The following is a 14462-nucleotide window of genomic DNA, read 5'->3' as shown; positions in this document are numbered from 1 at the left end:
CCGCCATAGCCACCACCAAACAACTGAGTCATTTTTACACATCGACCTGCATCTGGCCAATCCACCACCTCTCATTGTTCATGCCATTACAAAAAAAAAAAAAAATAAGTCACCGGGCACATGCCCGGTATGCCCGATGGCCAGTCCAGCTATGTTAACCTGCAACCAAATCTGCAGCTCCATACAGCAATGTTACGACTTAGATTATATCTTATAACTCATAACTCTTATGTTAGCTGCCCTCAGTAGCATACTGTCAGAAATATTCCACGGCTGCAATAATTCTTTAAGTGTTATTTTTTCTTTGGTATTCTAATTTCACCGAAGTTTACTAAACTCAACAAACTTAATATTACTTACCGGGACATTTATTCTGTCCTCATTTTCTTTCACCGAAAAATTGTTTCCTGCAGTGCCGTCTTTCTGCTTGGCTCTCCTACCTTTGCTAACGTGATGCACATAGCGCAGAAGCCGATGCTGCATTCACTTACACTCGGATATCTGAGCTTCACCGTGAAAACATAATCGTACATTTGATATTTGATTGAATTTTATTGTTTTGCCTTTGGGGTGGCACCTGGGGTGGCCAGTCTGGTTGGGGGGGTGGCCTGTGCCCCCCCAGGCCACCCCGCTGGACACGCCATTGCCAACAAGTTTGAAGCAGAAATACTGTTTCAGTGACAAGTTATAGGCCACAATCACTTTTTGGCAGCTTGAAAACGGCATATTATCGGTATTAATGTTATTTTAAAAGTTATTCAGCAGTTCTAATGGACTGTTTGGGATATAATATGTCACATATAGCCCTTCTGTATGATACCCAACAAGTTTGAAGCCGAAATATTGTTTCTGTCACGAGTTAGGTCACAATCATTTTTTGGTAGCGCTAAAATGCCATGTTCTCAGCCGTTATTCTGAACAAACAAGAAAGAGTCATGGTGATACTGGCACAATAGGTCTTTATTGTTTTAACTACTATTCGACAGTCTTATAACAAATATGAACAACGAGAGTAGACATACTAAGCCTGTAGGCATTAATTATTCCATCGTGATGCGTGTAGTCATTCGTGACTGCGCTACACACTGAAAGCAACCTTCTGATAAGCGTCATAGTTCGGTTACAAGACACGTTAAAGTTCTATAGATGACATAACAAAGGCATAAATGTGTTTGGGTTTTTCCCACGTTATATCAGTTGCACGGAAGTAGCTGTCAACGCAAGTAATCCGGGCGCTGCACCTTTAACCGCTCCCGCGGACGGCAATCACTTTCTGGCAGACAATCACTTTTTGGCACAACACCTGTTGTAGCTTTTCAGCTCACAGCCCGACACACGCCAACACAACAGCATAGATAGCACAGACGTTAAGGCGGCGTCCTCCTTCCCTGCAGCGGCGCTGCAGACCAGGCCCCGCCACACACATTAACCAGGTAAAATACATATTTAGGCAGAATTTTGCAAATATCTATTTTTCATTTTTCAGCAGCACAGTGCTTTTTTTCCAATTATTTTTTTAAAAGTCAGATCAAGGCTCCAAAAGTTTTTGTTTGCTGGGTCATTTTAGTTCCGCTGGGTGTCTTTGCTTTTGTTATATTTCTTTAAGAGTTCAAAATGTATTAATTACATAAATAAAATGTAATTTTCTCTGTAGCACTTCATGGTTTTAAGCAACGCACCTTAGTTGTTCACACAAAGCATAAAGGTAAAAAAAAAAAAAACAAACCCAAAAAAAACCAATATATACAGTGTTATCTTCATTTTAGATGTCAAAAAGTATTTGCGGCTCCCAGTGTTTTCTTTTGCGTGGAAATCGCGTCCAAATGGCTCTTTGGGTGCTAAAGGTTGCTGACCCCTGCACTAGGTTCTATATCAGTATAAAGCGCCTTGAGACTGTTGCTGTGATTTGGCGCTGTATAAATAAAACTGAATAGAATAGACAAGCACAGCACAATTCCAAACAAATGAATATATATATAATTTACTGGTATGATACCAGAATTTCAATAATTCTGGTAATATTGATTTACATTTTATGTTTTAGAGAAATTGCCACAGAAACAAGGCTAGAAAAATATTGTGACTGTTAAAGACAGCAAGCCCAAATATCTCCACCTGTTAAAACTCCTTTTCCCCCCACAGTAACTCGTTTTACAAAGTCAAACATACAGAGAAAAGACTGCTGTGTTTACCGTAATAAGGACACTGGTTTACAGCTTCTTTTGGACTCAAACTCTGGATGTGTTTGGTTGATTTTTAAGTTTTCTAGTTCGTGTGATCATCTTCTGCTGAGCAGCCTCTGAACCATGAAGAAACTTTCCGTAAGTCCACACTGCTGTGGATGCTGTATCTGTGACACTGGCATGATGCTTGAACCTACAGTTTTGGTCATAGTGACCCTGCAGCTTCCTGTTGTTTATGAGATGTTCGCACCAGTGGGAATTAAAAAAAGTGGGAAAAGGAAAAAAGAAATAAGAAATAGTTCGCCTGTAATTAATGGACGTGTTTTTCTACATTTTCAGTATACATACTGCAGTATAAATATATTCCTTATGGCAGCACAGTTTGTGAGTAAAGGGTTAGAGTGAGTCACTTGATACGTCAGCAAATAACATTTTCTGTTGAAAGTAGAAAACAACTAGAGAACAGACGGAGTCAGAGCTGAAGAGTCCTCCCGTTTTATGTCCTCACTGAAAGCAGAGGCGTTTTTTTTTTAATTCAGATATTTTAACGAATTTTCTCGCTTTCTCTCATCTATATGACAGCAATCACTGAATGAGATACTTATACATTGTCTCTAAATATTTCTTTGATTACACTTTGAATTCCAGTCTTTAAGCATCAGATATTCAGATCAGATCAGATATTGGTCTTCACAATCCACAACAAAAAAGAGGGTATTGCTTCTTTTTAAACATGCACGTGTAAGCGGTAGTATCACAAACATTAATTCAGTAATTACAATGACTGTGGTTCATTAAAAAATCATGCTGGCGCCTCGCAATGGCCAGAAGCAGCGGGTACGCCATCTGTCAGAAGTGGGCTGACGCGTTTTGAGCCACGCTTTGGAGCAGTGTTTCGAAATCTTGTAAATTCTAAATTCTAAAACTACGGTTATTACCCGACCCTAAAACTCAATGAAATATGGTACATAACCAGATTCGTACTCTGGATGGCATTACCTTGGCAATGTAGGACTGCTTTCTTCCATTTACGCAACATCTCTAAAATTAGAAACATCCTGTCTCAGAGTGATGCTGAAAAACTAGTTCATGCATTTATTCCTTCTTGGCTGGACTCCTGAAAATTCATTATTATCAGGATGTCCTAAAAACTCCCTGAAAAGCCTTCAGTTGATCCAAAATACTGCAGCAAGAGTCCTGACAGGAAAGAGAGAGCAGACTTCTCCTGTACTGGCTTCCCTTCATTGGCTCCCTGTTAAATCCAGAACTGGAACAATCAGGCCCCAAGGTTATCTTAATGAACTTATTGGACCGTATCACCCCAATTAGAGCACTTTGCTCTCAGATTGTGGGGTTATTGTTGTTCCTAGATTATTTAAAAGTGCAATGGGAGGCGAAGCTTTCAGGCCCCTCTTCTATGAAAACAGTCCCCTGTTTAGATTCAGGATGCAGACACCGTCTCTACTTTTAAGCTTTAAGAGCCTTAAAATTTTCCTTTTTGGTTAAGTTTATAGTTAGGGCTGGATCAGGTAAGCACAAATCTTCCCTTATTTAAGCTGCTATAGATTTAGGCTGCTGGGAGCTTAGAAGTAGAATGGGAGGGAGAGTCTTCAGTTTTCAGGCCCTTCTGCTGGCGGTTACTTCCTGTCAAATCGGAGTTATTCCTTCCTACTGTTGCCATTGTGCTTGCTCATAGGGGGTCATATTGGGTAGTTAGTTGTATGTATTATTACTGAGTCTACCTTTCAATATATAGCGTCTTGATGCGACTGCTGTTCTGATTTGGCACTGTATAAATAAAATTGAACTGAAACATCTGTGCTTCGGAAGCTTGATGCAGTCTCGAAACATTAGTTTCGAGCTTCCCATCCCTACTTTTAACTTCTTTTTTCCCCCATATTGTCCACTTTAGATATTGTGTTAGTGATTTAACCCTGGTCCTGTTGTTATCATTGGGGTTTTCTGGTAACAGCCGGCAGGTTTATGAAGTTTTGTGGTGGAAACTGGTGTGGTAGTGGAATTGTGTGTAGTCTGTCTGGTTGATTCCCAACTGAATTCATAGTAGAACCAGTGGACACGTTTCTTTGTTAATTGATTTACATTTTTTAAATACTCAATAGAGTTGCTTGTAGCAGCAGTTGAAATGGGCATTTCCGACTGCAGTGTTTGTCTTAACATTAAAAAGACTGACCACCTCTCTGCAGGGCAAGTAGTGTTGTCAGTACCAAAAGCTGAAAGGTCACAGTCTCGTGCAACAGCTCCTGATAGAGTGGTCTATACTGATATTTTAATATTTAGATTCAAAGTGATGCAGGAGAATGTTCTGTTTTACTGGTGTTGTACCTTACCTTCTGCATTGGTTCAGATCATAAAATGCTTTTCTAAGTAGGAGAGTAAGAGTTCCTCATCTATTTCTCTTACCTATGGTGTGCCACATTTGGCTCTTCTTGTTTCTATTATGTCTGCTCCCTCTTCTGCATATTCTGAGCACCTTCAAGGACATTTAATATCACTGCTATGCAGATGAAATTCAAATATACATCTCTTTTTAACCCCAAGATGTTTCTAAGCTGCTGATCCAAAATAATTTCTTAGACTCTCTTCAAAGTTGGATGGCTGACAACTTCCTGCAACTTAATGAAGAAAAAACAGAAGTTCCTGTGTGTGCCCTGACAGATTTCTGCCAAAGGTAGCTCCTTTGTCCCCTTACAACATTTGGTAAATCATCTATCAGGAACCTTAGAATTTTGACTCTTTGTTCATTCTTGATGTTCATGTGTAATCTCTAGTTTGCTCTTTTTGTTTTCACTTGCCAAGTTAAGTCCCATTGTGTCACGCTCTGAACCTGAGATTATTATTGATGCATTTTTTCATCTTGTGTAGATTATTGAAATTCATTGTTCACTTGTCTAAGCAGAAACTCCTTGGAACACCTGCAGGTTGTTCAGTGTGAGGGACCAAGCAGCCCAGGCACAGAGGACACAGGAAAAAATGGTTTTCTTTCTTTTAACCCTCAAAAAAGTTCAAAAGACAAAATTTAAAAACACAACTAGCAGGCCCATAAAAGAGGTCAACTAAATATAACTCTACAAAAAGTATTTTCCAGAAACTTAAACAAATCGGACACAACTTAACTCACAAACTGACCTAATTACAAAGACACAAGAGGGTAGCTTTTATGGTGGTTTGGCCAAACCATTTAAAAATGATTAATGAATTATAGTAATGAAGAAAACTGCAAACCAGACTAATAAAGTGAACAAATGGACTGATTTACCCATGTGTGGCTGATGCCATCACATTCAGAACACTACTGTGAGGCTTATTGTTCTAAGTACTTTCATACCTCACCATTGCTGACCCAGCTCCACACTGAATTCTGGGTCCATTTTAAGATTCTGTTTTTGACTTCCGGAGCTCCTCCATACATTCCCAGCAGCTCCTTGAAGTCATGTGATCAGGGACTACTTGTTTTGAATAATACGAGACTGAAAACTGGAGCTTTGCCACAGTGTCCCCCAGACTCTGAGATCTTGAGATCTGTGGACTCAGTGGTCTCTTTCAAGAGGCAGGTAAAAATGCATCTTTTTAGACTTACATTTGGAAATTTTTTAACAATATTAAAATTAAGTTCTGTAGTTTTTTTTTTCTGTTTTTTTTTTTATTGTGAAGCACGTGGTGGCTATAAGACTATAAGTGGAAATTCCAACATTAGAATAAATACTAGAGATGTGTTAACAATAGTAAACATGTTTTACATATTCAAATCACTGAAACCTACTGACACTGGGTATTTTGGAAGATTGTGTGGTTGTTTTACACGATCCAGTAACAGAAACACATACTCTTTTTTTTTTTTTGAAATGCAGACATTTTCTTTATTTTGCTTCAAAGAAGCTAAACTTGAAGTCTTCACTAGACTTATATAGTCCCACTAGGACAAAACCTTGAGCATAAATAAATACAAAGTAGAGTAGCAGACCAAATAAATAGATCATTCTTCAAATACCATTTGAAGTTATTGTTATGTAACAAAACTATATAATAGCTTTTTTCAATGAGAAGGTCATCAATATGAATTAAATCAAGTAATAAAATACCCAGATTACATTTACTGCACTATGCAGGAGGAGTCTGTAAACAGAACTAAGAGAGCAAACATCTACAAAACATATTATTGATAAATAAACAGTAAATAGCTAAGTGTATAAATAGGCTTGTGTGACTTTTGAAGCCGCATTAAATATTCCCAGCGATGTTCCTTCTAAGTCACAGCCTGCTCACTATGAGCATGCTGCAGGACTTCACACCGCTGATTAGACTTGGTGCATTTCATGAACTTCATGCATTTTATGCGTGTCATGTGATAGCAGGTCTGGATGGTTCTCCCCTAGGAGCTCTGGGGTCTGACACAGGTACACCCCACAGCTACTTCCACATTCACTGGCCTCAGACGGTAAGTCTTCTTATCGTCACAAAGCTCCTTTTTGAGAAACACTCTGTTCTGAACGATGGGAACTGAGTTGTAGTCATAGTCCTCAATCATTTTATTGTCTTTGAGCTGGATGCATCCTGAACACAGGCACTGAGCACCAACATATGTCGAAGGAAAGTGATCTTCCTTGATGTGAGTTCTGTTAAAAACAAAAGAGGACTCGGTGAGCTACAGTTTATTCAGACATGTGGAGCGTGTGGTTCTATATGTCAGTAACAGCAGATGGTCTTAGTAAATACAGAAGCCCCGTCCAAAATGTTAGGAAAGCAATCCTAAGAACAGGGCACATTCATCCTGTGCTATTTTCTTTCTTTTCTTTTCTTTTCTTTTCTTAAAACAAAACAAACAAACAAACAAACAAACAAACATCAAGCTGTCAACAAAATTTAATCAAACCATTCACCACAAGATGGCAGCGTTTGGCTTGAAGGTTTTAGCGTCATTTGATACAGAATTATACTATTTTGTTCTTTTGAAGTGACTTTTTTATCGTTACCTGAAGAGACGACTCGTAAATCTCATTTATTTATCTGTTTTCTGTTCTCTCCAGTTATGGTTAATGAAGACACAGGATGCAGTCATTCCCGGCAGCTATGTACCAAGAGAGCTTCATTCGCAGTAGGTGACGCAAGCATTGGATGAATCGGGGAATCCCCCGATTCATCCAATGCTTGCGTCACTTGCGCTGGAAGGACCAGCGCCAATTATCACTCAAGGCCAACTTAGCGACTTTGTCGCTATATTTAGCGAGTTTTCAGACCCCTTAGCGACTTTTTTTTTCTAAAAAAAAGTCTTTGAGTCTTTCAAAGACATGAAAGCGCGTATCGCTTTTACTCTCAACAAGCATCGGGTGCTGTAACGCAGTCAGTTCTTTTAGTCTTTTACTCGTATGCTGTTTTGTGGATCACAAGGTTTAAAACTGGTACTAAAAACACACACACAAAGTAACTCCACCAGAGTGCCTATTTCGGGTCACTTTTGCCGGTCCAAGCCCGGGTAAAGGAGCAGGGTTGGAATTGTGACATTAAAAAAAACAATAATTGCTAAAAGAAATTTAATTTGTAGTTCTAAATAAACTCTAAATGCATTTAGGACGTTTTTTACTCACTTTATATCTCTTCCACGATGTTATTTCTCTCTCCAACAACATAGGATTAGCATGACCAATTATGCAAATTAGGCGATGACGTCATTTAGCGACTTCTAGCGACTTTTAGGACAACCAATAACGATTTTCCTTACTGAGGAGTTGGCAACACTGCTCAAGGCACGCAAATAAGCTCGACTGTGCGCTGATTATGGCTTTATTTTACCGTGTAGCCGTGTGATCCCCGAGTTATTTATTCTCTTATCTGTTTAGCTGTTATGTCTCTTTCAAAATTCAAAACAAGAAGTTCTAGTTTCTAACTGCTGCTCATTTATATTTGCGCGCAGTAGACCGGTTTGTAATTAGCTGTTGTTAAGGATTTTACTACGTCATAAAAATGAAAATCGAGCTTCTAGTTTGCGCCTCACTCTGTGTAAAGGTTTGACTCAAGTCTGACGTGACAAAGACCCCAAACAAAATGTAAAGATGGAATTTTTGTAAAATCTCTTGACACTTTTTTATCTTTCGGGAACTTCTCTCACCCGCTGTTTGTGCGAGGTTAGAAAGGACTTTTATATATTTTAAAACATCATTTGCTTCATATGCTGCGTGTTAAATACTGAATAACATCGGGATTTAAAATGTGCTCAGGCTGCTGCTTACACGAATCTCCAGGGGGACAGAGACCTGTCTCGCTGCTCATCTGACAGCGGCGTCTTGTAAAGTTCCAGGGGACAAGAGTAAGATGAGCTGCGAGCCGTTGTCCGCGGAGCCTCTGTGGGCCGCAGGTAGTGCGTCCTCAGCTTCCTGTCCGCCGCTGCCTGTAGCTCCTGGTCGTTATAGCACCGGAACATCTTGGACGACCACATGGGCACGATGAACAGTACGAAGATGAGAACCTGGGGAGACGCAGGCAAACCATGTCATTTCATTCATACAGATGTGAAAAAAAGCAGCAGTCTGGAGGTGAAAGCAGAAGCAAAGGGAAAACAGTGATGGAGGTAGCAGAGGCAGATGTCCCGCATTCGACTCACCGGTTTATAGTCCATCCTCCGACTCTGAGCTCTGTCTGATTCTTTCCAAGATTAACCGGTCGGTTCATGACATCCAGTCATTCATCTCTTATTTATGTATACAAAAGATGGGGGCGTGGGAGGGGAGGGGGGGGGGGGGGGTGCTTTAACTTCCTTGTTTCCGGCAGTGAAGCAGCTGTAGCACCGGCAGTAGGTGAGGATACTGTCATAGAGAACACAGACCTGGAATTTCTTCTCTCTCTCACACACACACACACACACACACACACACACACACACACACACACACACACACACACACACACACACACTGACAACTGAATCACCTGTGTGGTGCCTTTCACGCCTTCTATTTAATGTTATAACAGTAAACATTAGAGAAACACAAACTAATCTTTCGAGCAGGGGTATCCTACTATCAGATTACTGTCGAAACAAATAAATGTTATAAATATTTATAGAAGATCTTGGTGAAGAATATCAGCAAACATGTTGTCACTCAAATGCATCTATAAATGTTTATACCTGCGCAGGGAGAGAGCCTCTGACCGAAACTGTACAAAGAAAAATCATCCCAGTTCCTGTGATGGTTGGGTGTAGTTAGGTTTTAAAGACATTGTAAATTACTCAATAGAGTTATTCACTTATACATTTTTAATTTCAGAAATTCACGTCCACACACTAGGGGGCACTACAGGGATTAAACAAGTGGGTCAATCCGACATTCCCGTGGGGCTATCCACACCAACTCACCTGGCGATAAGTTGTAACTTTTTCTTTTGAAGTTAATGCGACTTTATAAAATCTCAGAGCTACAGTAGACACAGTGGACATTTGTGTGATTCCCCTGAAGCTTAACCAGTAGCTTAATTTTTTACATGGGACTGAAACGTGTTTTTACTCTAACAAAGTCTAAATGATAATTTACAACTAAATTCTTCCTAAAGCTTTACAATGATAAATTAAAAATCCCCTACCGTAATGAAGAATCTTTATTTTTCTCCAATTATTAGCAAAAATAATAGAAAAGAAATAAATGAAGAAAGTTGACTCTTGCTTATAGCTTTTAAGATTAAAAACCCTAAACACACACTGCTGATCCCAGTTCCTGTGAAGTGTCAGGCTACCATGCTCTGCCAGAGTAGCTTCTAGTACTGATTCCAAGTCTGACTCTACTGAAGGGATGAACACTATTGTTTCAAAAGACATTTCCTCATGTGGGTTTTTGATGATGCTGCTGGAGAGGACTTTCTAATTTGTCATAGCTGAGCTGAGATCTGGTTGTTGTCATCACCTTTTGTATGCTATGGATGTGTGCAGTGTCATCCTGGAAGAGAACACTCGCATCAGGACATACAGATGAGGAAAACCCTGTTAGCCCACATCTGAAATTCAAAGTTTTTGTCAAAAAGTCTTTTAATTTTATTTAATTAATTTTTTTTGTTTTTTAACAGAGCAAGGGATTTTCAACACAGAATTTCTAAACATAGCAGTTTTATTTAGAAAGCATAAATTCCTCAGTTTCATACTTTTATTAAGACAAAGCACAAACCACTGCTGTGCAGTGAAGTTCTTTAACTTTGTAACGTCCAAAGCTTCTAAAATCAAGTGAACACGCTTTGCTGACACCCTTCTTGACAAGGGGAACCACCCCAGTCTACCAATCCAGAGGCCCTGTCCCTGACTGTTGCAGTCAGTGTTGCAGAGGTGCGTCAGCCATGACAGCCCCACAGCATCTAGAGCCGGGTGAATCTCATCCATTCCAGAAGCCCTGCCACCATGGAGTTGTTAACTGTCTCTGTGACCTCACCTCCATTGATGGACAAATCATTCCTTTCACTGCCTGATATAGTTGGGGGAGTGGTTGAAGGAATAATATCTGGAATGACAGAATAGTCCCACCCCCAATATACACAGTGTAGAGAGGAAGCTGCTTTTTCTCCTGAATTGTCTAAAGGCTTACCAGAACCACTTCGAGCCCTGCTCAATTGCTTCACCATATTTGTCGCATTCTGCTTGGCCTGCCAATAGCTTCCAGCTGCCTCTAGAGTCCCACAAACTAGCCATGCTTGATGGAACTCCTCCTGAAGCTTAGCAGCTCCTTTCACCTCCATTTGGTTTGAGGATTACTGTCATGACAAGCACTAGCTGCTTTGGAGACACGACTCAGCACAGACCCAAAAGCAATGGAGATGCAGAACATGGTCCATTCAGATTCACCGTCCCTAATTTCCCTCCCTTGTCCTGTGTCTCAGGGATTCTGACAGTTAGTATGATTTATGATGATTCATTCACATTAGCATATTACAATGTTGCAATCAGGACTTTGTAAGGCACAATAATTAAAACACTTTGATCAGTTATTAAATAATTTATTTAACAAGAACTTAGAAGTGAACAACATAATGTTTAATGATCCACATTTCACTGTTTACTACTCTTTGCATCTGGGGATTTTATATTGTTCTGTCTATGTGAGTTTTTATGCTTAAATTGTTTTTTGCTAATTTGAAGTGTCTGATCACCATGTTGCTTTTTCCTTTGTAAATGCTCCTTAAAGATTGGTATTTTGTCTGTCGCCGTGTTGGGTAACCAGGAGTGGTAGCAACCTTGGTTAGCAAGCGGCATTCATAAAATATGCCGGTACAACACCTAGACAGACATACTAAGTTCTGAGCAATCTTCTTGTAGTGTCTGTACTGCACAGCAAGACATATTATTTGTCAGATAATTCCATTGACAAGTAGAACTGGTCATGCCCATGCTATAAAATTGGGTATTTAACACAGGAGTCTATGGAAATCAACTTACTTTTTGAGAGTAATTTAAGTTTATGCCACCTCCAAACTGAGTTCAATTACTAGTCCCAGAGGTTGACACATGCACCTACCCTTTAAGCTTCAGTACTAAACTCTGTCTAATTATTCTTAGTAACATAAAAAAGAAGGCTCCCTGGAGCTGTCACTGTTTGGACCTCTAATAAATAAGGTTCTATCCAATCACAACCAACAATGAAAGCTCCTACATTCTCCTGTGTATTATGCTGATGTTATTTCGATTTCCACAGTTCCTATTTGCCTCGGCACAAACACTACCAATGATGTCTTCTTGTTTTTCAGGAAACGTGCAATAAATGTAAGAAAGCACCTGCCAGCCTAACCACAGTGTCCAGAGAGCACATGGTACCATGCCGTTATGTCCATGTAGATTCCACTGTTCCCCTTTCTTCCCTCAAGGACATTCAGTGTTTTCAAACAAACCCCTTTCCAACACATGAATTATAAAACAAAACAAAACAAAACAAAAAACAAACAAACAAACAAAAAAAACCCCTCCATTTAAACTTCCCATTAAAATATGTAAATATAACAAGTCATTATATCTTGGCATGAATGAGTGTCAACAAGAAAATGGGAAACTATCACTGCCCTGCCCCATAAAAGTAAGTGTGAAGTATCTTCAGTGAATATTTTTGCTCGCATCTTAGCATCATCTCCTTCTCATATTTCCTCATATACTCTTATGACATGTCATGAATGCTACTGTAATAATTGTTATTATTACCCAAATAGTAAAGACAGTAGAACAAGAAAAAAAAGTATTCACCGTCACCTTCTCCAGCTGACCTTGTTGCTCGTGTTGTCAGATTTGGCACGAGTCACTTTTTCACGAGTTATTTTGTCTTTTGATGTTGTTTCTGTCCTGTTCAGTTTCTCCCGTAGATGAAAGGTATGAAGACATGGATGCTGTATATTAGCAGTAATATTGAGTACAGCATGAAAATAAAAAAGTGTAGTTTCATGTCCAGTTTAAAGAGACTTAACAAAGACTCCAAATGGCTTAAAAAAAGATGTGTGGTTTCGTTTTGTTTTTTTAAATTAACTATATCTACTCTACAAGAGTACTCAAAATTTGTTGTATTTTGCCTGGGAATCTTACTGTCACAGTGTCTGACCGCATTGGGGCATTTTGTCGATATGCTGGTTAATTTATCAACAGAGGGGAATGTCCTCTTATCTGCACAAGTGTTTCAGGGGCATTTGCAGGTAACTTTCCAATGGTCATTCTACTTAGAGGCCATTCAACATCCCACATAGCAAGCAGGTCTGGCCCGGATCTGGTATCAAGCCGGCACTGCTGGCTGACTTCTGGCATGATAAGGCGTATGTCATCCAGATATGGGCCAGGCCTGGCATAGATGGCACTGTCTATGTGATGGCATGCCACATCTGGCTCGATTGTGATTCGGTTTATGTGGCCCAGTCTCATAGAAAACAGGTCTGGCCCGGATCTGGCATCAAGCTGGCACTTCTGACTGACTGGTGTCATGGCAGAGTGTATGTCAACCAGATGTGGGCTAGGTCTGGCAATGATGGCACTATTTATCTTCCTATTTTAGTTAGAAGACCCAAATGTCATTTTGCAATACTATACTGCTATAGTAGCCAACGTTTCAAATGCAGGTTTGTGAGTGTACACTTTATCCAAAACCTAGTTAGGGTTTACTCGTGTTTTCCACTGTGTGGCTGTAGCTCAGGAGGTAGAGCAGGTCACCTACTGATCTGAAGGTTAGTGGTTCGATCCCTGGCTCCTCCAGTCTGCATGTCAAGAGTGTGAATGTGTATGAATGTAGTTAGGAAGCACCCAGTTAAGAGAAAGTGTGTGATTTGTGACTGTGGCATATTGTATAGAGTACTTTAAGTGGGAGACTAGAAAAGCACTATATAAGATTAAGTCCATTCACTGTCTGAACAGTTTCGTCATGTTCCAACACATGTTGTTATTACATGGCTTGATTAAGGTACACATTAGGATGACATCTTGGACCAGCACAGGACCACCAGTTTGTCTACAACTGGCCCGTGGCTGCCCACATACTGCAAAGAATGACGGCCCTTTGGTGGCCCAGATCAGGTTTGCCAGAGGTAATCCACACATGGGCCAGCACAGGATCTCCAGTGTCTATGCAACTGGCCTTGTGCTGGGCCACCAAAGGGCCGTCATTCTTTGCGGTGTGTGGGACAGATCTGGGCCATACCAATTTTGCTATGTGGGATTGAAAAGCTTTTGCAGATGCAAACGTGAATGTCTCTAGACATCTGCAAATTACAAAGAGCCAAAGAGACTTCACTACTAGTGCCTAGTGACTTCACTAGAGTTGGCTGTTTCACTGACTTAATAATCCTGTCTGCACTCATTTAAGTTAATGTTATAAATGCAGGCCTATATAGCCAACCTTGCTGCATAGTTTGGCCATGCACATTATTATTACTGCAAACATTAAAACATCTCAGCTGGCAGGCACTCAGATCTTAATGTAAATGTTTGAAGTTCATTATGTTTTCAGTTTTACAACCATTCATTATATATAATTTGCTACCAGTTCTAAACATATTATTGCTATTGTGAATTTTTAATTGACGATGGTTAGTATGTAAAACAATGAAGAATTAATTGTAGACTTTAGTAATGACTTAAAACTTGACAAAAGACTTTGGGGTCTTAACTTTGGACTCATAAGTCATGATTTGAGAGTTAATATTTTGATTTGGGACTTGATCACCTTAACTTGTGTCCTCTAAACAACAATGCATGACATCACCCTTCAGACAAACTTCAAAGAAGTATAACAGGAATAGCGAGTCTTCTGTGGTGTTGGCAGC

At 39.8% G+C, this 14462-nt stretch overlaps 1 protein-coding gene across 1 annotated transcript; it reads right to left on the bottom strand.

The window, feature by feature from the left end:
* Positions 1 to 5898: 5898 nt before the first annotated feature.
* On the bottom strand, positions 5899 to 12739 carry il17c (interleukin 17c). The gene is made up of 3 exons (XM_085462798.1): positions 8800 to 12739; positions 8429 to 8664; positions 5899 to 6817 (listed from the first exon to the last, which is right to left on the bottom strand). Exons 1-3 carry the CDS (start codon positions 8812 to 8814, stop codon positions 6574 to 6576), a joined length of 495 nt encoding a protein of 164 aa, XP_085318924.1. The 5' UTR covers positions 8815 to 12739; the 3' UTR covers positions 5899 to 6573.
* Between the last annotated feature and the right edge of the window lie 1723 nt (positions 12740 to 14462).

The sequence above is a fragment of the Copadichromis virginalis genome, linkage group LG7 (genome assembly GCF_057382275.1).
Source record: "Copadichromis virginalis isolate Kocher_CV1m ecotype Utaka linkage group LG7, C_Virginalis_male_GT1.1, whole genome shotgun sequence".
Classification (NCBI taxonomy): Eukaryota; Metazoa; Chordata; class Actinopteri; order Cichliformes; family Cichlidae; genus Copadichromis; species Copadichromis virginalis.
This window is presented reverse-complemented; position numbering and strand designations above follow the sequence as displayed.

Excerpts from the sequence above, each read along its gene's own strand:
- il17c (XM_085462798.1), bottom strand. Across the intron at positions 6,818-8,428 it reads CTGTCCCCCTGGAGATTCGT|AACTCACATCAAGGAAGATC; the intron begins GTAAGCAGCAGC and ends TGTTTTTAACAG.